The sequence below is a fragment of the Chinchilla lanigera genome, unplaced genomic scaffold, assembly GCF_000276665.1.
Source record: "Chinchilla lanigera isolate Chin_1 unplaced genomic scaffold, ChiLan1.0 scaffold00002, whole genome shotgun sequence".
NCBI lineage: Eukaryota > Metazoa > Chordata > Mammalia > Rodentia > Chinchillidae > Chinchilla > Chinchilla lanigera.
In genome coordinates, this window is record NW_004955403.1 from 45,850,673 (window position 1) to 45,876,517 (window position 25,845).

Genomic DNA, 25,845 nt, shown 5'->3' on the forward strand with positions numbered 1-25,845 from the left:
ATTGAGCTGTATCCCCGGCCACTCTATTTTTGTGTTGCTATCAAGAAATGCATGAGGCTGAGTATTTCAAAAGGAAAAGAAGTTTATGTAGCTCACAGCTGTGAAGGTATAGGGCTCTGGTGAGGGTCCCGAGGGGAAGGAGAGCACCCTGGCCAGCCCGGAAGCCGGAGTGTAAGGAGGGTCTGTGAAAGGAGGTGGGTTTAGGGAAAAAAAGTGTGGTAAAACATTCTGCCCACAGAACAGAACTGCAGCTTGTGGATAAAATGCTTCTAGACCCAGTGAAGCTGTGACAGCAGGTGGGATACTAATTTCAGAGCCCCTAGGATGGCAAGGAAACATCTATAGCCCCATAGACGGTTCTGGAACAAGCAGCTTGGCTTGTTGACTTTCTGTATCTTTCATTCTCCTGCCCAAACTTGGGCCTGGCCTGGCATCAAGAGACCAACCTGAGGTGCTGGAATCATTTCCTCCTCGGACCCTGCAAGGGCGCAGAGGCGGTGAGACCCTGCTTCTCTGCGGCAGGAAGCGCCTGGTGGTCTGAGCCTTTGTCATCTTCCCTCTCCTCTCCCACCCCGTCTCCCTGTCCCTAGCACCCCTGGCAAGTCTGGACTGGGCACCGCTTGGCTGCCTTGGGGGGCTGGAGTGCAGTGGCCCGGGGCGGGGGGCTGGCAACCAGGACCTGTTCCCGCCTCACCTTCCCAGCCACGGCAAGAACAATCTGTTTTCTTCCTCTCTTCTTTCTGCCAAAGAATCTTTTATAAACTTTTTTCTTTAGCTAAGAATAACTTACAGTGAAGAAGGAAAAAAAAAAGTCCCCACTGGAGCAGAAAGCTCCCCTTCGTGTCTGCCAAAGTCCTGGCTCGCTTGGGTTTGAAGTGTCCTCAGGGCCGTGTGAGCTCGGCCCCAGGACTCCAGCTGCGCTCTCCTAGGGTATGTGGAGCTCACTGAGCTCTGACACTGCTGTGGCTGCACCAAACCCTAACCCTTACAGACAAGAGCAGCCATGCTGGCAGGGAGAGAAAGCAACGGTCACTGGGAGAAGTAAAGGTGGCTCTGTGGCTTGCTCCCCTGTCTGTCTGTCTGTCTCTCTTCTTTCCCCTCCGCACCTCCCCTCCCCTCCCCTCTCTTCTGTGTGGCCCTGGGGATTGAACCCAGGGTCTTCACACTGAGCAACGTCCCCAAGACTTTTTTAATTTTTGAGACAGGGTCTCACTGAATTGCTGAATTGCCCCAGGTTGACCTGGAACTTGCAGTCCTGCCCCAGCCTCCCAGAGTGCTGAGATTACAGGTCTGCACTACCATACCCGGCCTCACTCATCTTTTTCATCATAGGGCCAGACCTGCCTCTTCCCTAGGGCTCCAGGCTGTCCTGGCAACCATGCAAGGGCCTCTGGGCCAGTGGACGGCAAGCCCTTCTCAGCGCTCACTCCTAGGTGGGTGCTCATCCACGTTGCCTGCACTGGAAGAGTTTTTGTGTGGTGTTTTCCGTGTTCTGAAGTTGCTGCAGATAAACGTGAGGAGCAGGTTGAAAGTGGGTACAGGCGTTTGTTCTGCTCTGTGCTCATACTGCAGGCACCTGGAGTTCAGGGTGGCCCCTAAGGCATCTTGAGGGCTCCCCATCAGCTCTTCGGGACCTGCGTGTGGATAGAAATGGTCGGCTCTGCCCAGAGGCTTGCAGACCTTGTGGCTGCCCGTGGCATCCGGGGCACGTTTTACATCTGAATGCCGAGGACCACACGTCGGTGTCATCCAGCCCTGGCTTCACTTCATGAAAGAGTCTATTTCTGGCTGTGCTGGCTGCAGGCGCATCTCCTAATCTCTGAACCTTGGCTCCCTTATCGGTTAGGTGAGGTAAAGTTTCCCAACTTCTTTTAAAGGAAACAATGAGTTCTAAGTGCTCAGCAAGGTTGGCCCTTGGTGAGTGCCAGGCGCTGTCCATCATGTCCTTGCCTCTCCTCTGCGGGCCCCCCCACCCCCGCCAACCTCCTCTGCCCACTTTGACAGCACCGCACACACCTACCGACAAGGCTGTGAGAGGTGGGAGGTGACGCATTCTCTGTACGTGGGTTTTAATGTTTGCCTAAAATCCACTGTTTCACCATCGTTTAACTTTTGGCTCTGAGTGGAGATTTGAAAGTCTCAAAGTAGCACTTTTCTATCCCAGTATTTCTGCTGGTGCCCAATCTGTCCATCCATTCTTGCAACACAAAGTATATTCTGCCGAAGAGTGACCTTGTGTGTGTGTCGCAGGTTCTGAGCATGACACATGTGTAGGAGCTAAAACCCGGATGTCCCTGACTGTATAGTGGCAGGGGGCTTAAGCCATGATGTGTATGGACAGGCCTGGAACTGGGACCAGTTTAATTGATGTGAAGTTAGCCACATGGACTTCCTAACATGTGCATTAGCAGCTTAGTATTGGAGCTGAGTGTAAATTTGGGAAGTTGGGGAGACTGGTGAAGTTGGAAATCCTGCTGTCAGCATCATTATTGCCAGATTTTGAGCCCATGAGTTTGGGCGTCCCTCTTCCATAGCGTGCGCCATTGAAGTCCTCACAGTAACCCCATGGGGTGGGCACCAGTTTTATAAATGAGAAAACTGAGGAAGAGGGAGGCCGAGTACACTGCGGTGTGGATATGGGAAGTCAAGCCCTGTCTGTCGACACTCCTGGCTGCGGTAATCTACACGGCTGCCCTGGGTCATTCTGTGTTGTCTCTGGCTAAATAAGTTACCAAAGGTGACACTGTCCAGAACCGGCAGGGCCGGAGTTCAGTTCCTAGCCACTCCGATCTATTCCCATCAAAAGCAAAGACCCAGAGGGTGACGCACAGAGGCAGGGGCTGCGTCTTGGTGCCTGGGAGGGACCCACTGACAGGGCTGAGTTCTTCCAGTCTGGACCAAGGAGCATTTTCCACTCCGGATATTTGCTTATGTCACTAAAATTAAATTTCAACCTCATGAAGGGAAGCAAATGATTAATGAAAAGATCAGCAGTAGCTCTGCTACTTTAAGCTCTTGTTTCTCTGTGCTGCTTTTCAGTTCTTCCCGTGGCTGCATGATTTTCCTTTTTTAATGAATATTCTGTCCCGGACTCTAATTGTTTCTGTCCATACAGTAACCTGCGAAATTGATACAGTGTACTTTTTTTTTTTTTTTTTTTTTTTTTTTTTTTTGGTTTTTCTCCGGTACCGGGAACCGAACTCACGACCTTGCGCTTGTCAGGGATACAGTGTACTTAACGACAGCACAGCATCCTGGCCGTGGCCTTTTTGTTTACTTTTTCCTGTTTTTTTTTTTTTGAGACAGGGTCTCACTCTGCGATCCAGGCTGGCCTTGAATTTGCAGCAATCCTCCTACCTCAGCCTCCCAAATGCTGGGATTACAGGCGTGTACCAGGCCTTCTTATTTTTTAATTTCTTTGATTAGGGTAAATCCTATCTCTTTTCTTTTACTTATAGTATTTTTTTTTTTTTTTTTTTGGTTTTTGGTTTTTTTCCGGTACCGGGAACCGAACTCACGACCTTGCGCTTGCCAGGCAGGCGCTTTTGCCGCTGAGCTAAATCCCCAGCCCCCTACTTATAGTATTTATGGTTTTATTTACTTTGAGGAATTTCAGACATGCACGATAGACAGAAGAGTCTTGATCTCCCGTCACTTATTTTAACAATTGCTTCCGCCTGCTCAGTGTCTCCCTGCACTCCTCCTCCTTTATTAGCTTGAAGCAAGTCCAGGTGCCATAGCACTTAATCCATGGTTATTTCAGGATCTCTAAAAGATAAGACCTTTATAGATTCATATGTAGTAGTGGTAAGGATGGAACCTAGGGTCTCACGCATGTTAGACTTTTGTACTGTTAAGCCATACCCCAGACCCCTACAGGCTGGGGATATATATAGCTCTGCCTGCTTGGCAAGTACAAGGTTCTGAGTTCGATTCCTAGTACTGCCTGCCCCCAAAACAAAGTTGAATGACATACCCCAGACCCCCTTTTTTTCTTCTAAATTTAGTCAAACCTTTGGAGTTTGATTTTTTTTTTTTTTTTCTTAATGTTTCTCCAACCATTCCCCCACTTTCTTTGAGTGGTGCTGAGGATTGAACTCAGGGCCTTGGCACTGAGCTACATCCCCAGTCCTTTTATATTTTTTCTTTTGAGACAGGATCTTACCAAGTCATTAAATTGCCCAGGCTGGGATCAAACTTGCAATCCTCCTGCCTCAGCCTCCCAGAGTGCTGGGATTATAGATGTGTGCTACCATACCTGGCTCACCCTATTTCCTTTAAAAGAAAAGTTTCTTAAGGATCAGCAGAGGGAGCAGAGAAGGGCTGAAGTCACATCTTGGTGCCAGCCAGATTCAGGGTGTCAAGGGACACCCCCCTCACGCTTGGCATGGATCAGGAGCAGGCGAGGCAGCTCCTTCACCTAGATTTGTGGTCCTGCAGGTGAACCTGGTCACCATGACGCTGCTGCACCCAGCCCTGCCCAGCTGCCTTCTGCTGGCCTTGCTCACCTGCAGCGCTGCTCCCCAGGCACTGGCAAGGTCTGCAGCCCAGCCGCCCGTCAGTGCAGCCTCTTTCCTGGACAACCTCATGCAGCGCTATGGTGAGGGCGACAGCCTCACCCTGCCGCAGCTGAAGGCCCTGCTCAACCACCTGGATGTGGGAGTGGGCCGCGATAACGTCACCCAGCATGCACAGGGACACAGGAACCTCTCCACGGTAAGGCTCCCTCTGGGCCAGGACGGCCTGTGGTCTCTCAGGTCCTTGTCTGGTGGGGCTCAGGGTGGGTGAGCAGCTTGATAGGATGGGGCGGGCAGGTGACCGCAAGCAGGCAGGTTCTTATCACCAGCTGTGTAAACTGGCATAGCCTGTGTCTTTAGCAGCATCTCTAGACCTGCATGGAGCTTTGAAGCCCTCGCAAAGGGCCACTAGGAAGTGGGGTTCTCAGCCTCTCCCCATCCTTCGGGGGTATGCCAGGATCACGGGAACTGCTGCTAAGCCATGGCTCCCAGCACAGCATTTCCAGCAGAGCTTAACATTTCCCTAAGCCCCTCGCATGCATGATATGCCAGGTACAAGAGGGATTCTCTTCTCTTCCAAGACAGAACACTGAGCACCCTCTGGGAGTTCCTGAAGGAGCAGGACCAGCACCCAGAAAACCTCTCCAGGTCTTCTGGCAACTAGTTCTGTGCTCCTTCTTCCTATCTTCTTGACTGGTCCAAGTCTGAGGCTATTTGTGGCAGCCAGACATGAGCCAGCCGGCAGGATCTTTATATATTTGCTTTGCTCCCTGCGCTGAGTGTTATGGGAAACAGAAACATGAGTCATATTTAAAGAGGTTGCTGTCAAGATGGGGAGCTCAGAGGTAGCTGGAATAAAAATGAAGCGTTACCTTCTGTGGCTGGACAGAAACTGGGATTCAGGCTCACCCCTGGGCTGTCTGAGAACTGAATTTCTTGAAGGATGAGTAGTTCGGCACAGGAAAGCAGGCAAGGGGACCATTTGGCAGGGGTGCAGATCCAGCTGGGTGTGGAAAATCCCCAAGTCAACATTGGTGCCAGGGGGCAGTACAGCGGCATCCATGTGGGTCCTGCCGGGGCAGCAGCAGTGTCCTGGGGTCACCAGACTCCAGCCCTCCCTGTATTGGCCCAGAAATTTCAGTTGTCAGCACACCTTGAGGGCTGATTCTCAGAGATAGCCTTAACAAGCTCAGAGTGTGGATAAAGTATAATTAGTAAAACTGCAGCATTCCCCAGGAATGGTATGTGAGAGCTGCTTGCCAATGAAATACCTCTCAAGGTGGCTGGGTGCTGGTATCCGCTGGCCAGCCGGAACTTGCCCAGTAGCTGGCTCTGAATCTTCAGATATTCGTTCCCCTCCCTCTGTCATATATCTTCAGCTTGAAGGTTGAGGGTAGCCCCACCCCTACAGATGCTAGTGCAAAGGGACGCTCTGGAGTCTGCATCTTAACATAGCAGCTCCCTGGCATTTGAGAGGGGCACCCAGATTTGGTAATCCAGATGGAGCTTGTATCTTCAGCTATGCGAATAGAGCATGTTTTCCTAAAACCACATCCCGTCACCATGATCTGGAATCTGGTTGTTCTAAAACTGCTCCCAGTAGCCACTTCCAGACGCATGTGCTTAGTGTGTGTGACCTCCCTGCGTGGCTGACCGCTAAGAGCACTGGTGAGGTTTTCAGGTTTAGGTGCTTCCTTAGGGGTGTGTCTCCAGAATTCTTGGGCTTTACCATTTCCGTCTTATTATCTCTGGGAAGGGCGGTAGCAGGGGAGCCCTGGGCTTTGTGGTTTCATGGCTCTCTCGCCCATCTTGTTCCAGTGCTTTAGTTCCCAAGACCTCTTCGCTGCCCACAATTTCAGCAATGAGTCAAGGATTGGGAGGAATGAGTTGCAGGAATTCTGCCCCACCGTCCTACAGCAGCTGGACTCACGGGCCTGCTCGGCTGAGAACCAGGAGAACGAGGAGAACGAGCAGACGGAGGAGGGGAAGCCGAGCTCCCTGGAAGGTGAGCGAGGGAGGAGTGGGAACTGGCATGTGGATCACCAGTGGTGTAGCGCTGGTCATGGAGGGGACGGGAGAGTGACAGGTGCTGCTTGTTACACTGTGTTCACACGACTGCTCTGCCGCATTGCAAGGCCCAGGTCAGCACGGCTGGTGAGCGCTCAGAGGGCTGGACTTTGGGTTTTTCTGTTTGTTTTTGCTTTTAGGGGCACTAGTGATTGAACCCAGGGGCTTTGCACTGAGCCATGTCCCCAACTTCCACCTTTTTTTTTGACTCAGGGTCTCTTTAAGTTGCTCAGACTAGTCTGGGCTTTGACTTGGGACCCTCCTGCTGCAGCTTCCCCAAGTGCTGGGATTACAGACATGCACCACCACACCTGGCTACCTACTTTTTATTTTTATTTTTTTAAACCACAAGGGGCTTGACCTTTGAGACAAGGTCTCACTGTGTCTTTCAGGCTGGTCTTGAACTCACTGTATACCCAGACTGGCCTTGAACTTGTGGCAATTAATCTTTCTGCCTCAGCCTCATAAATTGCTAGGATTGTAGGCATGCTCCATCATGCCCACTTCTACTCTTTTAAGACCTCACTTGGTCTGCTTCATCCTTGGCCCCTTGCCCCAGGGCTCCAGCCGGTGGGCTCATCTCTGTCTGTGAGCAGACACCACACAGCTCCGTAGGCCCCAACTGCCTTGCAGCTCCCTGGTGCCAGCACATGCTACCTGACCTGGCACATGGAGCTGTGTCGTGCCTCGTCCTGTCCCCACGGTCATGGTTTAACTTGTGGCATTTAATCTTCCATGTGGTCCTCCAGTCCCCATCTAAAAGGTAAGTGACCCTGGCAGCTTTTTCTGAAGGTCCTCCGAAGCTCCGCACTAGAGGCGGACCCCACAGCGCTAGTGGGGTCTCTGCCCACCCGGTCACCCTGTGTTCGCAGTGGTCCGGCCCTCAGTAATGGAGGCCCCATCTGTTCTTGTTCCTCTGCAGTGTGGGGCTTTGGTTTCCTCAGTGTCTCGCTGATTAACCTGGCCTCTCTCCTGGGAGTCCTCGTCATGCCGTGCATGGAGCGAGCATTTTTCCGCCGGGTGCTCACTTACTTCATCGCCCTGTCAATTGGAACGCTGCTCTCTAATGCGCTCTTCCAGCTCATCCCAGAGGTGCAGTAGACAGATGCGCGCCACCACTGAGCCCCCTGGCTGAGGGCCCCTCCCCTGTGCACTAAGGCACCTGGCGACCACCACCTGAAACACAAACTGGCCCCCAGACCAGGGGCCACTGATGATTTCTCCCTTGGGGTATCAGCCCCCCTCTCTCTCCTCAGGTACTCAGGTTGCTCTGGCCTCTTCGGGTGACATCAGATGCAAGGTTCCTAGCATTTGTTCCCAGCTAGGGATCTCTTAGTCCCTCCTAGAGCTCCCAAGGGAGCATGCAGCGGATGGGCCTGTGGCCTGCCCTCTAGTTTGAAGAAAACCATAGTATCTGTCTTGGGTGCCAATGGATTATCCATCTTGAATACAGTGAGGAGAAAATAGACACATAGAATAGCCTAAAAGTAAGGTGACCCTTATTTTTAAGCAAGCCATCTTTTGTGGCTTTCAGAGCAGAACTAGAACAAAGACCATTTGACAAAAACAAAGTTAAAAATACAAAACAAGCCAGCTGTGGTGGCTCACGCCTGTCATCCCAGCACTCTGGGAGGCTGAGGCAGGAAGATCACACGTTCCAGCTCAGCCTGGGCAACTTAGTGACTTAGCGAGACCCTTTCTCAACACGAAAAAAAAGGCTGGGGATGGAGCTCAGTGTGAAGGCCCTGAGTTGAATCCCCAGTGTTGCAAAACAGAAAAAGAAATCGAAGGAGCAGGGATCCTTGGTACCTTGCATCTTGGCCACCTCCTGAGAGGGCTGACTTCCTGGGACCCTTCTTTTACTGTTGTAAAATGTCAGTAATTTTGTTTTTAATTGTCATTGCTGAGGAGCTATAAAAATAAGGTCCAAGCTGACAGCCTGCCCACACTTTCCTCTAGGGTAGGGATGCTGCTGTTGGGGGCAGGGCGTAACATGGGGACACCTGGTCAACCCAGAGTGATGGGGCTGCCTTACATAAAGAGCTTACATCAGCAGCTTCCCAGCTCTGCCCAACTGAAAGATTGACCTAGAAAAGATGCGTGGAGTTTCACGCCTTGCCTGGCCTGGCCCTCCTAATTTAAGGGTAACACACTGCTGCCATCTCAAAATTCCCTGAGGATCTAGTGGGCACTTCCCAGGGGGAGGCCTCATCTTAGGCTATTTTTTCAGCTCCAGAAATTGAATTTGCAATTTTTCAAAGATCTGAAATGAAATGCCTCTTTGCCTGTTTGAATGGAAGTTCCCGTGTCTCATCCTGGCCTGGGTCTGTCTTGCCCTCTTTGGGGTGGACTCTCAGCCCGGAATGTGTCCCACGAGGAAATGCCAGACAACATGTTATTTTGTGACGGGGTGATCTTGGAGCTCTCCTCTCTACACTCAAGCCCCTCTCAAAGCAAATGGAAATACAAAAACAACTAAAGTTCAGAAATGACTCTGGGCGTTGGGTCTTGTTCTCTGCACTTCTAGCTTCATTGTGTCTTGCATAGACCACGCCCCCTGCAGGTTGTGTCACCTGTTTCTGGTGACGCAGACTGGATGCAGAAGCGAATTGGGCAGCATGACGAAGGTCTCTTTCCATTTGCTTTTGTGTCTTATTAAAGAGAGCTCCCGGGCCCAAAGTCTGTGATGGGCCTGGGCACATCTCAGATGGGTGACGAGGGCACCCATCCTGCCTGCCAGTCATGCCAGCTGGCAGTGTGGCTCAGGCCACCAAAGGCAACAGGGGCCGTAGTCACAGGGTTCCAAGGCCACCCCAAATTCCTCCTCATTTCTCTTGTACTGATTGAAGGAAATTTTATCGGATTTGAATCACTAACAAATTTTCTATTTCTCTCTCCCTCCCTACCTGTACTTTCCCTGTTACCTCCCCCGTCCTCTCCACCTTCCTCCCCTAAATGGTGGTTGCCCCGTCCTTGTCCCGGGTGGGCTGGCAGTGTGGGGATACGGTCTCCTCTGTGTCACCGTCATCTCCCTCTGCTCCCTCATGGGGGCCAGCGTGGTGCCCTTCATGAAGAAGATCTTTTACAAGAGGCTGCTGCTCTACTTCATAGCTCTGGCGATTGGAACCCTCTACTCCAACGCCCTCTTCCAGCTCATCCCCGAGGTATGGCAAGCCAGAAGGCTCACCCCCCAGAGCAGTGCGTCTGCCGGGGACAACGGCCAGTGGGAGAACCCTGCATTCACCTGGTGGGCACAGGGAGGAGCATTCAGGGTCCTTCCTTGTGAAAAGGGAAGCCAGGAATCAGACAGGAGCTATACAAAGCTGCACAACATAAATTTGAGAGCCAGGGCAAGTCCCAACTCCCCGTCTCCAGGGTCTGCAGCATGGGGCGAGCTCCCCGCCTTTCTGTCTTGTGTGAAATGCGGGAGACAGTAGGCTCACCCTCAGGATAACTCAGTGAGTTCATGTTTGTAAGATGCCGGGTGCCTGGAAAGTGCTGTAAGTGCTGAGTCGAAAGAATAGGGTAGCAAGGTCACTTTCTGGCTCTCAGTGTGGGTTTTTTTTGGTGCAGACAAGTATGCAGAGTGCGTGGATCTCAGTATGGAGTTTAGAGGCCAAGGCAACCTGAACGAAACAGTCTGGGCTCGCATGCATCAGTCACACCCTTGCCCCTTGCCCAGGTTTTTGAGAAAATATTCCACAAAAGAGAGGGAGCTTAGCGTCTATGAGGTTTGGCCATCAGCCCCAGAGATGCTTCATCTGATAGGGTGCAATATCATGGGTAGACCCGTTAATTATAATAAACATCAGACAGAGCACCATAGGTGGCCTGGCAGGCCCGGGCAAAGCAGAAAGGTTGGTGTTTTCCACAGTGTTATTTTGTGATCTTGTTGGATCAGCACCACTAAGTACTGTTTTGCTCCTGCGCTCTGACCTACAGGAGGAGAGCTTCTCCCAAGGCCTGGCCTCCATGTCCTTTGCCACCCACCCAAGCCGGACAGTTGGGTGCCGCTATCCTTGCGGGCTTTGTGTGCAGGGGTGGTAGTTACCTCTTTGGAAATCACTTCCCTAGGAAGAGTCAACTCTCCTGAAAAGTTGACTTGAGCATGTTGCTTCCACTCTAGAATCTGGCCACCACACAGGTCTCTTCGAAGAACACCCCAGAGGATCATGATTGAATTTGGTCCCTTTGAAACCCAAAGGAAAAGCACTCACCTTTTAAACAGCCCAGAGTTCCCTGGGTTAGAGTCAGCTTCTACTGCTGACCGGTCCTGGAGGGCTGGAGTGTATTTAAAGTCTGTTTCCATAAATCAGGAGCCAAACCTATAATCGACTTCTGGTCTCCAGTGCTGTGTTCTTCCCAAAGGATTTACCCGCTTCTTTAATAAGGGAAGCTTGCCACTCCTCCCCTAGTGTTTTACTTTTAAATAAAGACACAGGGTTTCACTATGTTATTCAAGCTGGCCTCAAGCAGTTCTCCCTCCCCAGCCTCCCAAGTAGCTGGGACTGCAGATGGGCATCGACATGCCCACTTTCAGAACCACCCAGATTGACACACACAAGAACGTAGCCTGCTTCCTCGGCTTTGTGGTCCCTGTGAGGTCTGTGGTCAGGAAGATGCTGCAATTCTTTCTGTTTATCCGGATCATGGATTTCCCTTTTTAGAAAGCATAATTATACCACTTCCCATTATGTTTACAGACAGAAAAGCCAGGGACTGCTCGAGAAGATTAAACTAAAAAGTCCTCTCCGCAAGTGTGGAATTCAGCCTCGGTGTGCTTTTGTAGCTTAGCGCTGAGAGAAACAAAATTAAGAGATAGTCCTCATTAAAAGCAGGAAGCCGTGCCCACAGCTGTTCTTCTAAGTTTAAAGTCCTACATATGGTGTGTCTTTTGCGTCAGAAGAGAAGCAAGAGGGAACCTGGCAGTAGTGACGTCACATCCGGAGCATCAAGATTAGCTTGTGCTGGCAAGAGTTGGGGCAGGCAGCAGTTATTCCAGGAGATTGCTTTCTTGGAGTCAAGGAAGTCACTGAGAGATGAGAGGGAACCAGTGAAGGTTTTTGTTTTCTTCAGTTCATTTTCTTTTCTTGCGTCCACAGGCTTTTGGTTTCAACCCTCTGGAAGACGATTATGTTCACAAGTCTGCAGTGGTGTTTGGGGGCTTCTACCTTTTCTTTTTTACAGAGAAGATCTTGAAGATGCTTCTTAAGCAGAAGAACGAGGTGAGGCCCGATTGTTAGTCAAGAAAATTCTAGGGAGGCACCCAGGTCAGAGAATGTCAGTGTGTTTGCTCTCTCAGTGCTGTGTCCCCCATGGAGCTGAGGGCACACAGGTGTGATGAAGAGGTCGTCTCATTTCACGTTGTGAGGATGTCAGCTGAGGCTGGACCCTGGATCTGGCCGATGAGCCTTTAACCAGTAGCTGAGTCCGTCCTCCTGGCTTGTTCTCAGTGGTCTCCTGTGTGTACACTCGGATCTTCTCACAGTGGGCAAGGGCTTGGTAGCAGGCATCATTGAGTATGCGGCACAGTGGCAGGTCACAGAGACCGGGCCTGACCCCCACGGTGTGGTCCCATAGCAATGCCCTCAGGGCCAGGCATGAGCTTGTTCCCTGCACAGCTGCCAAATGGGCTGCAAGTGGCCACTGCACAGGGAGAACCCTCTGTAGTCAGCAGGCCACCTCGCTTCCATGAGAGTGCCCTCGGGGACTGCCCTGGTTCCTAACACCCAGTCCTGCCCTGCACGCCTGGGGCTGCTGTAGGTGCACCTTGCCCACGTTTCTGTGTGGCCCTGCTCCGGTTTTCTTTTCAGGAATGACGTCTCCCCGAGCCTGGAGCTCTCACTCTGACCAGCTGTTCCACTGGGCCAGTGGTGTCAGTGGGTCTCACCCTGACCCATCCCTGTCGCCCTTGCAGCACCATCACGGACATAACCACTTCGCTTCGGAGACGCTTCCTTCCAAGAAGGACCAGGAGGAAGGCGTGACGGAGAAGCTGCAGAATGGGGACCTGGACCACATGATTCCTCAGGCCTGCGGCAGTGAGCTAGACAGCAGGAACCCCAGCATGGACGAGAAGGTCATTGTGGGCTCACTGTCTGTGCAGGTCGGTGGCCACCACTGCCTGGGGAGCCTGGGCCACCTTGCAAGGGGCATGTGGTCCACCCCATGCCCTCTGCGTGCTTTCTCATAGGACCTGCAGGCTTCACAGAGCGCCTGCTACTGGCTGAAAGGCGTGCGCTACTCTGACATCGGCACCCTGGCCTGGATGATCACCCTGAGCGATGGGCTGCACAATTTCATCGACGGCCTGGCAATTGGGGCCTCCTTCACCGTGTCTGTTTTCCAAGGCATCAGCACCTCGGTGGCCATCCTGTGCGAGGAGTTCCCGCACGAGCTGGGTAAGCCCGCAGCTCCAAGACGTCCACCCGGCCCACCCCTCATCCTGTGGTTAAAGGAGAAGCAGAGTGACGCCCTTAACCACTCACTAAGTGCTCAGTAAAGATGATAACGCAAAGCCTGTTAATCTTCCGAAGCTGGGGTGGGTGTTCGAAGCCTGGCAGATGGATGAGGGTGAAGCCGCTGAGCCAGGGCTTAGGAGGTACTTAGCTTTATCACGGCAGAGTGTAAAAAGCCAGGAATCTGGAAGCTCAGATCTTACATTTGCCATTTTTTGGCATATAAGTCTGGCCAAATTTCCTACCTTCGCTTCCTCTCAGCTCCATCTCCTGAAAGTATCTTTTATTGCAGTTGCGAGGAAGGGAGCTCTTTTCATTTAGTTCGCTATCAATTGAAAAACGGATAGGAGGCCGCTGCAGTTGGTCATCTGCCTCCAGAGTCCTGTTTCTTATTCCAGCCTGCAGGCTGGGAGGAAGCAGCCAGCGTGGCAGATGGAGGCGGTGCCCGATGAGGAAGCCGGAGCGGGGCCCTGGTGTCGTCCTGCCGGTGTGGAATCTGGGGCGCCCCGCTTGTCACGTGGCAGAGGCAGAGTCTGTCTTCTGACTCAGTGTCCTTCCTCTGTGTGTGCTTCTAGGCGACTTCGTCATCTTGCTCAACGCCGGGATGAACATCCAGCAGGCCCTCTTCTTCAACTTCCTCTCTGCCTGCTGCTGCTACGTGGGCCTGGCCTTCGGCATCCTGGCAGGCAGCCACTTCTCCCCCAACTGGATTTTCGCTCTGGCTGGAGGAATGTTCCTGTATATTGCCCTAGCTGATATGGTGAGTCTGCCAGCATTTATGCCATGTAGGCAAAACTGGGCGGATTACTAGGTTCATGGACAGGACGGCTAAGGGAACATTAGTTCCTTGATTTTGTTTGTTTTTTTCTCTCCTTTTCTTTTTTTATTTTGAGACAAGGTCTTGCTAAGTCCCTGAGTTGCCCAGGCTGGGCTCAAATTTGGAATCTTCCTGCCTCAGCCTCCCTCAGTGTTGGGATTACAGACATGTGCCCCTGCATGCAGCCGTTAATTTGGGGTTTTTTTAGCATCTTTATTGAAGTATCTTTCACATACCTCATGTTTATCTATTTTAGATGTACCATTTAAGGGTTCTTTCGTATTACTTTAAAGAGTGAAAGAAAACAATAACAACAGGACACATTAGTCTTAGGGCTTTGTTTGTTTGTTTGTTTGTTTGTTGTTTTGAGACAGCATCTTGCTAAATTGCCGAGACCGGCCTGGAACTGACCCGCGGGGCTCTGCGCCTTGCGGAGCTGGGGTTACAAGTACACAGCACAGGCCTGGCTGGGACGCCAGACTTTACAGGGCAAAAACCTGTTTCTGTTCGCACATATCATTACAGGAAATGATGCTAACAACTCTCGGGTCCACACTCAAAAATACTGCAGAATAGGTAAACACATGAACAAAGGGAGAGAGAGAAAATAACCCATAATTTTTGTGCCCCAAAATAACAATAGCAGCATTTTAAACTGTGTCTTTTTTTACCTCAAAGAATTGCATATGTCTGTTTTTAAACTGAATATGCAGTTTCATGTTCTGATTTCATTTTTCCTAATATGGTGCATACTTTTTGCAAATACCCTCTTTAAGATACTAATTGATGAGCCTTATAGATATACCTTAGTTTCAGAGCTATAATTGCTGGTTTTAGGCTTTTCCTTTTTTTCTCTCTTTTTTTGAGATCAGGTCTCATTATATAACCAAGCCAACCATGAACTCATGATCATGATCCTCCTGCCTCAGCCTCTTTTTTTTTTTTGTATCAGGAATCAAACTCAGGACCTTGCACTTGCCAGGCAGACGCTGTGCTGCTGGTCAGTGCTGGGATTACAGGCATGTGCCATGCACTGACGCTGGCTTTAGGCTTTTAATAACTTTTCAAAAGGGCTTAACCTTCTTCTGTTAACAGCTAGCAGTATCTGAAACTGTATACTCCCTTCTGCCCCTACCACTGATATGAACCACCTAAAGATTTTGAGTTTTCAACTTGTCTGGTGGTATCTTTTATATAACTGAGAAGGTTGACTCCTTTCCTTGTTTGTTGGCATGATGTAGTCATTGGCCTATCTGAATTATTTTTCCTTATACAGTATATCCTCATATATAGCTGGGCATGGTGGCATAAACTTGTAAGCCCAGCATTTGGGAGGCTGAGGCAGGAGGATCAGTATGAGTTTGAGGCCAACCTGGGCTACAGAGTGAGTTCAAGGCATGCCTGAACTATATGGCAAGACCGTGTCTCAATAAACTAAAGTATATATCCTCTATATCCTATATACAGAAAATGCTTTGCTATACATATTTATTTGTCAGTTCTACCTATCTGTTGGAAATAATTTTTGAGGGGTTGGCTTTGTTTTTAGGAAGGTTCTTGGTTTTGGTTTTTTGAGACAGGATCTCACTGTGTAGCCTAGGCTGGTGTTGAGCTTGCAGTGATCCTCCTCTGCCTCAGCCTCCCAAGTGCTGGGATTGCAGATGTGCACCGCCACACCTTGCGTGGAAAGAATATTTTTGATGAGCTGCCTGGAGTGCTGAACCTGCACACAGCCTTCTCGAGGGAAACGTTTGGATTCCCTCCTCGGGCGGGAGCCCGCCGCGCGGTTCGAACCTGTTCTCGGCCTCGCTTGGGTCTCAGAGGCATCACGTGCCTCGCCGGCCTAGTAGCACAAGGCTTTGAATCCCAGCCACCTTGTGTCTCCGTTCTGTCCACTGACACAGTTGCTTAGTTTCTCCAGGAGGTAGCAATAATGTCTTGGTAGTAAAACGATCTTTCCAAGTGTTTTTAGAGTTCAGCCAGCATCTAAACACGTCCAGGGCCTCAGGGTGCCCAGCACTTTGTTCGCCCGGGGTAGTCGAGTCGAGGTAGCCGTCCTGGAAAGGCGTCGCACGCAAGTTCCGGCTTCTGCGAGTGTCGCTTTTCCCCACGGCCCACTTGGCAGTGTTGTGTGCTCGCTGAGCTGCCCGATTGCAGGTCTCACAAGGAGCCTCGGCTCTTGCTTCTCTTTCCCTCTCCAGTTCCCCGAGATGAACGAGGTCTGCCAGGAGGACGAAAGGAGCGGCAGCACCCTGGTGCCCTTTGTCATCCAGAACCTGGGCCTCCTGACTGGCTTTACCATCATGCTGCTCCTCACCATGTACTCCGGGCAGATCCAGATCGGGTAGGGCCCTGCGGGGCCACTGACGTCGCAAGGCAGGCGCTGGGCTGCCTGTCCCTGCCGGGGACTCGCCACGCACGCGGCACACAGAAGGGGCAGCGCTAGACGCCGCCGTGGACTGTCGCCTGTGTGCGGATGTTGGCTGTGTCCCAGAAAGCGAGCCGCGCGGTAGCCATTCTCTAGGTAGTGCCTCGCCCCTCTCCTTGCTCCTTCCTCACGGTCACGCTGGAACCCGAGTGTCGCACACAGGACAAGCCTCTCCCTTTCTCTCTGGTTACTCTGATCTCCCTCGGAAGCAACACCATGAGATTTGGCCTCTTGGACCCTGCAGTGTAAAAACAGCAGCGGTCATAGCCTGGGTAGAAACCTCAGCAGGTGAACCCTGGGGGCCTGCGAATCGAAATTGCATCCTGGACCTCAAGCTGTCCCTTTTGATTTGGGTCTCCTGCTCTTCAAAGAAAGGGCAGGGGACAGGGATCCCTCCCCCACTATTTTCAGACTCTGTTTATTTCCTATTCATTCAGACAACCAAAGCTCAGAGCAGGTGAGTAGGGCAGGAGAGGCGGGAACCATCCTGAGTGACAGGGGCGGAGAAACAGTGACATGGGGCCAGCCTGGGTGCTCACTTGGTCCCACTGGGATGCTGGATGCTGTTCTTGTCCAACCCTGTTGTCCCCTGGCTGTCTGGTCGGGCCAGCGTAGTGGGCAGCTGCCCAGGCCTCCTCCTCTTCCACATTAATACTGACAGTGTAGAGAGGGGCAGGAGCCCTGGGAGAAAATAGTTGATTTTGCTGATTCCCACCTCCTCTTCCCAGCAACCTTCTTCTAAGAGATTGTTTAGCTGCCTCTCTACAAGCACATTTTGAGCACACTTCAGATGTTCCTGTGTCAGGCATGGTGGCACACCTCTGTAATCCCAGTACGGGGAAGGCTGAAGCAGGAGGATTGCTGCAAGTTTGAGACCAGCCTGGGCTACATAGTGAGTTCAAGGCCAGCCTGAACTACACAGCAAGACCATGTCTCAAAAAACAAAAACAACAAAATAAAATGTTTGTATTAGAGGAGAGACTGCACAGACTCACTGCCCCGATCAAGACTTCTGCCGCAGACTGGCAAGCCAACTGGTAGAGGAAGAGCGCAGCTGTTTATGGTGGTGACAGGGAGAGCAGTAGCGGAATGGGTGCAGGCCGAGTTGAGGACCTGCTAATGACATAAACGCCAAGTGTGAGTACTAGGGGGCGCGAGACAGTGAGGTCAGAAACTCAGCCTGGCTTTGGGGTGCTGTCACTGTCTGGGTGACGCGTCCTGGCTCGCCCCCATATGAATTGCTCTGATCCTCCGGAAAGAGGACGGTGTGCTTGTCTCCAGCACTACAGGCCGGCCTCGGGCGCTGTGGAGCCCCTGCCTCAGAACCCTGGCTTCAAGGGGAGCTGATCTCCAGATTCACTAGGTGAATGATTTATTATTATCATATTGATAATGCGAGACTCTTTAGCCACTTTGGGGAACCCGTGTCCCCAGAAGCCTTTCTTGGTGCCCACAGCAGCCCAGGGGCCGTGTTTGTTAGCAGGACAGACGAGAGCACAGGTTCATCACCAGTGCCTGAGCTTTTCTCTTCTTCGGCGGAAACACTGCCCACTCTTGTGATTCCGAGCAGAATCTATTTCGTTTTTTCTTCTTGGGAAATAGCCCTCAAACCAGGAACATTCCTGAAAAGAGCAGGAGCAGGAGAACTGTTAAGTTTCCTGCCCGATCTTGCTTCCTGCCTTGGGTGGGGCTGAGGATAGGCTGAAGGAGGAGGGAATCTAGCCACCAGGATTCCAGATTGAATGTCAGTACCAACTCCTGGTAGAGTTGGGGTCCACTTTTACCAAAGAACCAATTCCCTGCATGTTGGACTCTCAGCTTTATTTTAGCATCATCTCTGTCGGTATTGTTTTAAAATGCTTCTTTGTCTCTTCTGTTTTATAATTCTCAAGCTGCTCTCAGGAGCTGGGAGAAAATGGCACAATTTCAGAATCCATGGTGGGTGTAGCTCAGTGGTAGAGTGTTTGCCTTAGCATACACAAGGCTCCAGCTTCTGTCTTCAGCACTGCAGAAGCAAAAAAGAGAAAGAAAGAAAAATTAAGGCTCTGGAAGATTTTGTCTTACTTAACTCACATTAATGTAGTAAATGTTTAATTTTAGCATTCCCTATCTAGATCCCATCATTCCTTAAAAAATGTCCTTTGTCATTGGGCATGGCACACAACTATAAACCCAGCATTCTGAAGGCTGAGACAGGAAGATTACAAGTTTGATCCCAGTCTGGCCAACTTAGCAAGATCCTGTCTCAAAAATAAGTAAATAAATAAGTAAAAGGGCTGGGGATTATTAGTGCTCAGGGTTCAATCCTCAGTACTACTAAAAAAGCAAAAAGTTCTTTTTCTGGAGTAGAATACTGAATTAGAGTTAATGAGTTTCTAAATTTGAGAGAGAAGGTTAGAACTGGGCGTGGTGGTGGTGCATACCTGTAATCCCAGCACTCAGGAGGCTGAGGCAAGAAGGTCGCTGTGAGTTTGAGGCCAGCCTGGGATACAAAGTGAGTTCAAGACCAGCCCGAACTGCGTAGTGAAACCCTGTTTCAAAAATAAACAAACAAAAAGAAACAGAGAAACCTAATCTTGAATAAATTGATCAACATGTATGAACTAGTCTTCTTTAAAGGCACTGGTGCAGGGTCAGCCCCAGTTGGGCCTTAGGAGGAAGGGGTAGGGGGACCACATTGCATACGTAACAGACTTGCCTCCTGAGTTGACAATGTGGTGATTTCTTTTTGATGTTTATGAATTGAATTTGCTGTGTTAAGCATTTGTACATATTAGAAGTGTACAGGGTAGTGAGTTCAGAGGGCTTTTCTCCCCTGGCATCAGCACCTTCAGCCTCTTTCCAGCCAGACCAGCTCCCAGTCTGTTAAAGTCAGCAAGGAAACACATCACGCAGGAGCCAGAAGCCAGGGACAGGGTTCTGCTGCTTCTCACCTCCTTCTCTGTCCTTGCCTCCAAAGGTGTTCTGTGTCTAGTATCAACTGGGGGCCATTCCTCAATGGTCCTTCACCTTGGGCTTCAAAAAGACTTCTGCGCTAGGAGCAGTGGTGCACACATGCAGTCCCAGCACTTTGGGAGGCTGAGGCAGGAGGACTGCAAGTCAAGCCCAGATTGGGCAATTTAGTAAGACTCTCTTAACTTAAAAGGGGCTGGGGATACAACTCAGTGATAGAGCACCCCTGTGTTTGATCCCCAGTACTACATAAAAATTTTTTTCTGTTTGGGTAGCCTGAGATCTATTTTTAGTAAGTCCTTCTCCAAAGAGATGATAATGTGCTGGAAATCTGCTTTATAAGGAAAAAAAATCTGATTTTTGCAAAAGAGAGAGGTTTGTTTTTATAAATTTCCCTTTACAGTTCTGCAGTTCCATCACAGTATTATTTTAAATAACTCAGGTGTTACGAGAAGAATTAGAGAAGAAGGTAACTTATGTTATATGGACTGTAAATGTTTTATTTGTAAGATTAAATAAAGCTATATTCTGTAATTAGAATCCCTTTGTGTGATCTTATTAGCAGTAACATTATGGGTGTAATGAAGGTCGTTTTAACACAGGGTGGCGCTGTTGTCTTGCTGATTAACAGCTTTCTTTTACTAGGTGTAGCTTAACATTTTACTGGGGATTTTGGAAGGAACCGTGTATGTCATAACACACTCACTGGTAAAAATACTCGCTTTGGGCCGAGGGTGTAGCTTCAAGGTAGAGCACTTGCCTTGGATGTGCAAGGCCCTGGCTTCCAGCCTCAACAACGCAAAAAGAATCCTTTTTATCACCCTGTTTTGTTTAAATCTACAGATTTTGGAAAGTTGGCTTAGTTTTTTTTTTCCATGGTGGGTCAGGAATTGAACTCAGGGCCTTGTGCTTGCAGGCAGGCGCTGCACCGCTACATTCCTGGTGTTGGCTTAGTTCTTGTAAACCATGTTATGCTGTACAGGGACGAAGCCCCTGTTGTGAGATTCCGAGTGCTACACTGACTCTCAGTCCAACTTGGTAGAGTAGGAGATCTGTTGTGTTTCCGACAGTAATAATAAGCAGTCAGGTAGGAGAAACAGTTCACCCTCATGACTGCATGTTCTTGAGATTCCCAAATGCCTACTGCCTAATCCTTCCTTTTGTATTTATTATTATTTTTTTGGTACCGGGAATCGAACTCAGGACCTTGTGCTTGCCAGGCAGGTGCTTGTGCCTCAGCTATATCCCCGGCCCATCCTTCCCTTTTTAAAACTCAAGAATAAATGTATGTTAAGTGGCTCTTACTGGCCTTCTCCCCCACCCCCTTTGGGACTAGGGGCTGAACCCAGTCTTCTAAGTTGCATTCACTCCCTCAGTACTGCCTTTGGGACGTTCACAGTGCCAGTCACGCCTTTCTTTGGCTTCCTTCTCTGGAAAGCCGTTCCCACCTGCACTTTACTGCTTGTCCAGCCTGGGTTCGGTTCCTCTGTGGCCTGCTTCAGGACTTGGATAGGAATTGCTGCTTTTACACCAAACTCCTCCTGGGCTGGGGCTTGATCCATCTGGTTTCTTTTTGTGATCTCAGCACCTGCTGAGCAAAAGAATGGATGAGAAGGCCTGGTGACACGGCTGCTTTCTGGGCTTGGGAACTCCTGTCCTGGGCAGTTTTGCTTATATTTTCCTGACCCGGTCCACCTTTATTTAGAAACGTAAATTTCTGAGAGGTGAATTGTGGCCTCCTGGGACAGAAGTAAAAGGCCATCAAGAAGATGAAGGCCTTGACTTTGTGATCCTCTTCACCAGCTAAGCGACTGGGGACATTTCTAGTGGGAGGTGAAACACACACGTTTGAAAGGTGTCCCAGACTAGTTCTCCCGCATCATTGCCTCTGTACACCGCCGTTCAGGGACACTTGGATCTGATTTGAGTAAAATCCATTCCAAGACATGACAGACGGTATGTAGACGCAAGGCTTTTGACGTATGGAAAAACAACGCCTGTGTGCTTAAAAGGTCTTGTACTGCTCAGAATCCAGAGGAAATGCTAGCCTGCTGAAGAGCGAAAGTTAAAATCCTTGTAAAAGTGTATCTCTCTCCACTCCTGGGATGAACAAGTGTATGCCAGTCATAGCACATGGCCCTTTCAGATGACATTTTTATAGCAAGGGCGGGAAAGGTAGGTTAGGAAAGATAGGAAAGTTCTCATCAGCCTTTAATATGTTACGAGCTGCTGGCCAAAGGCATTTTTCTCCCCAACATCACAGTCTCTTCTTGCCAGATGTTTATTCAAGGGTTTGTTTTTGAGTCAAGGTCTCGCTATGCAGTTCAGGCTGGCCTTGAACTCACCATGGAGCCCAGGCTGGCCTCAAACTCGTGGTAGTCCTCTGTCTCAGCCTCCCGAGTGCTGGGATTACAGGTATGCACACCAGGCTTGGCTTATTCAGGGTTTGCTTTAAAGGACGAAAGGAAAGGCGTGAACAGATTGTCCTTCCTGTATCACAGCAATGGTTAACCCCGGCAGCAGGTGGGACCCGAGATGGTGGCACCAATTATAGCTCAGGAGTAGTCTGGAAGTGTGCGAACCCTGGCAGTCACAAACCAAGAGGCAGGAGCTGTTTGCATTGGGCTCTGGGTGTTTTGTTTTGTTTGTCTATGTCTGTGGTTTGCTTATAGATCCGATTCTTTCCTTCTTTTCTTTCTTATCTTTTATTTCCGGCCCTCCCCTCTTTTCTTGTGTTTTTAAAATCTTAGTGGCACATTTTAGATATACATAGTGATCACATTCATCACAGGGAATTTGGATCTGTTCATTATACATCTTCCTTCCTTTTTCCCCCCATCTCCCTCCCCTCCCTTCGACCCCTCTCCCTCTCCTTATTACAAAAGCTTTGTTTCCATTTTTTTCTTGTCCCTTCCTTCTGCTCCCCCCACTTCTCCCCCTCCCTGGTTCCCCTCCCCATTTGAACACTTTTTTCCCATTTCCCAATACGTTATACATTTTGGTCTTTATTTACACTTTTGTTTTCTTACACCATAGAAATAGTGCAGTTGCTTATAGATCTTTAAAAAAAAAAATAAGTTTCCAGGCATGGGGGTGCATGCCTGCAATCCCAGCCAGAAGATCACAGGTTCAAGGCCAGCTGGGGCAATTTAGCAAGACCCTATCTCAGAAAAAGGCTGGAAGGGAACTGGAGCCCTAGCTCAGGGGAGTTGCCTAGGTGTCCCAGGCTATCCAGCTGATCCCAGTACAAAACAAAAGACAAGTTTCCACTGGGTGTGATGGTACACACCTGAATCCCACCACTGAGGCTGAAGCAAGAGGATACCATAGGTTCAAGGCCAGTCTGAGCTACATGGTTCAAGACCAGTTTAAACTACATAATGACACCCTGTCTCAACAAAACAAGTTTTCACAAATACAACAGATAACACAAAGCTATGAGTCAGTTTCTCAGTGGAGACCCCTAACAAGATTACCTTCGAGGAAGTAATTCTGAACGAAATGCTCTTTGAATACTTGTCTTCCTGCACTGGGCTGACGTTTAAAACACCTCACCCTCTAAGGATGACACAACACCCAAGCCAGTTCATTAGAGAGTGCTGAGCGCATGATGCCAAGCTTGTGGGTTTTAAGGAAAACAGTTCACTGAAGAAAGGGTGTGTTGGTTCTGCTAAAATACAGACGTAGGTCTTTAGAGATGCGAGGAAGGAGGAGAAGACATCTTTTTGATCTTGAGGATCTTCCCAGAGTGGGAGATTCTTTCAAGTGCCCTGTTCCCTATAACTTCTTGAAGTTAACGAAACCTGCTCTTCTGAAGCTGTTTGCAGGTGTCCTGCAGACACAGCCCTCGGGTAGAGATGCGACCATAGCTTAGCGCAATGTGCTGCCACCTAATGCTGGGGGGGTGGGGGGCGTTGCCCCTTTTCTTGGAAAAGAGAGTTGGAATTTAGATTTTTCTTTCGCGGAAAAACTGATTTTTGAAAAAATGAATTTTTCCGTAGGATGTGTTGATTATACATTTTAGCTGCAAGATCAAGTAAATGCCAAATAGATTCCCGACATCTTCATTTGGCTTTAAGGTATAGTCATTCCTACAAATCTATCTTGTAATTGCTCGTATGCTCTTCTTAGCTGAGTAGAAAATTCTTTTGCTTCCCTTAGTTTGTATATTAACGTTTCATTCAAAAACAGGCTAACAAGTGTGGGTAGAGGGTCTTGATCTAGATATTGGATTTATTTTTTTTAATTTTTATTTTAATTTTTTTACTGAAAAATTTAATTTGGGGCTGGGTATGTAGCTCAGTGTAGGGCACCTGCTAAAAACCACACACACAGGGCTGGGGATATAGCTCAGGGGCATAGTGCCTGCCTGGCAGGTGCAAGGTCCTGTGTTCGATTTCCGGTACTAAAAATAAATAAATAAAATACAAACCACACACACACCCCAAGCCCAAAACCTAGCACATGCGTATAAGCTACCTCAAATGAGAAAGTCCTTGGAAAAGTATTTAAATGTGTTGACTATTGAACAAATTAAGATAGACCAAGACCAATGCAATCTCTCCTCAGAGTTCTGAATTCTGCCATGTCTCCAGTAGAAAGAGCTCAGAATTTTGATTCCTGAGTTCTGGATTCTATCAAGTCTTGAGCAGAAAGAGCTCAGAATTTTGACGCCAAAAAACTGGAGTTATGGCCAGATGTGGTGGTGCATATCTGTAATCCCAGCATTTGGGAGGCTGAGGCAGGAGGATTGCTGCAAGTTCTAGGCCAGCCTGGGTTATATAGTGAGTTCAAGGCCAGCCTGAACTACATAGTGAGGCCCTTACTGATAATCTGTGTGATTTCTAATGTTTCACCCATCTATACTGCCCCATCTTTACAAAGTAGGATTGCTAAATTCACACTACCTCTCTCTAAATGTAATTAGAACTGTGTGAGAAAGTGCTTTAGCAATTAGAACTTTGTACTAGTACTAACATTTTTTTGCTGGGCGTGGTGGCACATGCCCGTAATCCCAGCACTTGAGAGGCTGAGGCGGGAGGATCACTGCCAGCCTGAACTATGCTGTGAGACCTTGCCTCAAGAAAAACAAAAAAAGTTGTTGTTGGATTCCTTTGAGAATCTGAAAAAGTATTTCCCCAACCCCAGTGCACATGAACGTATACTTGAAAACCCTCATTTCATCTACCACTGGGAGCAGGCTGGGGAGAGGAGGGAGTGATCGCTTGAAAATGCTGTATCTCAAGCTAACAATGCCCGATCCAGATAAGAACAAGCCGATATTCATTCATCCAGCGAGATGATGAGTTCCTACTTGGTGCCAGGCACAGACGGTCATGACAAGGGACGAGAAGGGTGGACAGAGGCCTCCTGTTAAGGAGCCAAGGCGGACAAACACAAACAAGTGTCACAGAACAGTCCCCATAGGGCGAAGAGGGAGGGTCCCGCGGACTGGTGTCCCTTAGCTGCAGGGGTCAGGGAAGGACCTCGGCAGACATCACTGGAGTTGAGCCTCAGCTCTGCAAAGACCTAGAAGGAGCAAGCCCAAGAGCCAGCAGATGCCAGAGCTCTGGGACAGAACCAAGCGCGGCGCGTTTGAGCGCAGTGTGCGTGAATCAGCGTGCTCAGCATAAACAAGCCCAGACTGCTCCGTGCGCCCGGCGGGGCGGGGGGAAGCGCTCCGAGCCCTCTGGAGAGGCAGAGGCCTTTGATGACTTTAAGCGAAGGATGCTTTTAGAAGGACCTGCTATACAGAAAACAGACGCTAGGGGGAGCAAGTTGACAAGATACCGTACAACGTGCGAAAGAAAGGGGTCCTCCGTTCTCTTTTTGGCCCATGTATCCTTTTAAATAGCAGGATCCCATTCCAGTGGCAACTTACCTGCAGAATTCTGGAGAGCAGGTGTGAGAGAGACGCTAAATTCTGTTCCAACACAGGCATGGCGGCACAAGTCTGTAATCCGAGCACTCGGGAGGCTGAGGCAGGAGGATAGCCATGAGTTCAAGGCCAACTTGGGCTCTCTAAGTCCAGCCTGAACTACAAAGCGAGACCATGTCTCAAAAACAACAAAAAAGAACCCTAAATATACTTATAAAACACATAAGTAAAATATAGTACGTGGTGTCCATACAATATATGTCACTAATAAAAACATATATATAGGCTGGGCGTGGTGGCGCACGCCTGTAATCCCAGGACCCAGGAGGCTGAGGCAGGAGGATTGTTGTGAGTTCGAGGCCAGCCTGGGCAAGAAAGTGATTTCAAGCCCAGCCTGAACTGCATAGCAAGACCCTGTCACAAAAAGACCAAAAATATATATATATATATTTATATATAAAATTGGAGAATATGCACTACAGAATACCTTTTGCTCTGTGCAGCTGTCTTGGTTGCTTTTCTCTCATAGCTGAGACAAAATATCCAACACCTAAAATGAAGGAAAGAAAGGTTTATGGAGGTTTGTGGAGGTTTCAGTCCATAATCAGTTGGCTCCAAGGCAGGGTAGCACATGGCACAGGGGCGACACTTCAAGGTGGCAGAAGACAGCAAAAGCAACAAGAGCAGAAGCGGGCAGTGAGCCTCTTTTCCTCCCTTATATTGTATGC

General features: G+C 49.5%; 1 protein-coding gene and 1 long non-coding RNA gene across 7 annotated transcripts in view; one reads left to right on the plus strand and one right to left on the minus strand.

Moving 5' to 3' along the window:
• Slc39a14 (solute carrier family 39 (zinc transporter), member 14) overlaps positions 1 to 16,637 on the plus strand; it is a 39,063-nt gene extending 22,426 nt beyond the window's left edge. For 4 of the 6 annotated variants that reach the window (XM_013513823.1, XM_013513817.1, XM_013513820.1 and 1 more), the window contains 8 exons: positions 4,441 to 4,716; positions 6,336 to 6,522; positions 9,579 to 9,748; positions 11,687 to 11,809; positions 12,502 to 12,690; positions 12,778 to 12,985; positions 13,618 to 13,802; positions 16,061 to 16,637. In XM_013513823.1, the coding sequence (XP_013369277.1) occupies positions 4,456 to 4,716; positions 6,336 to 6,522; positions 9,579 to 9,748; positions 11,687 to 11,809; positions 12,502 to 12,690; positions 12,778 to 12,985; positions 13,618 to 13,802; positions 16,061 to 16,207 (1,470 nt within the window). In that variant the 5' untranslated portion in view covers positions 4,441 to 4,455 and the 3' untranslated portion in view covers positions 16,208 to 16,637. Of the gene's footprint in view, positions 1 to 4,440; positions 4,717 to 6,335; positions 6,523 to 7,506; positions 7,677 to 9,578; positions 9,749 to 11,686; positions 11,810 to 12,501; positions 12,691 to 12,777; positions 12,986 to 13,617; positions 13,803 to 16,060 lie in introns of all 6 variants that reach the window. The other 2 variants (XM_005373657.2, XM_013513825.1) reach the window with 2 other exon arrangements.
• A 2,796-nt stretch (positions 16,638 to 19,433) lies between these two features.
• Positions 19,434 to 25,644, minus strand: LOC102008048. Its single transcript, XR_259242.2, has 3 exons — positions 25,605 to 25,644; positions 25,121 to 25,215; positions 19,434 to 20,827 (listed from the first exon to the last, which is right to left on the minus strand). It is a non-coding gene; the product is annotated as an uncharacterized LOC102008048 (long non-coding RNA).
• Positions 25,645 to 25,845: the final 201 nt, after the last annotated feature.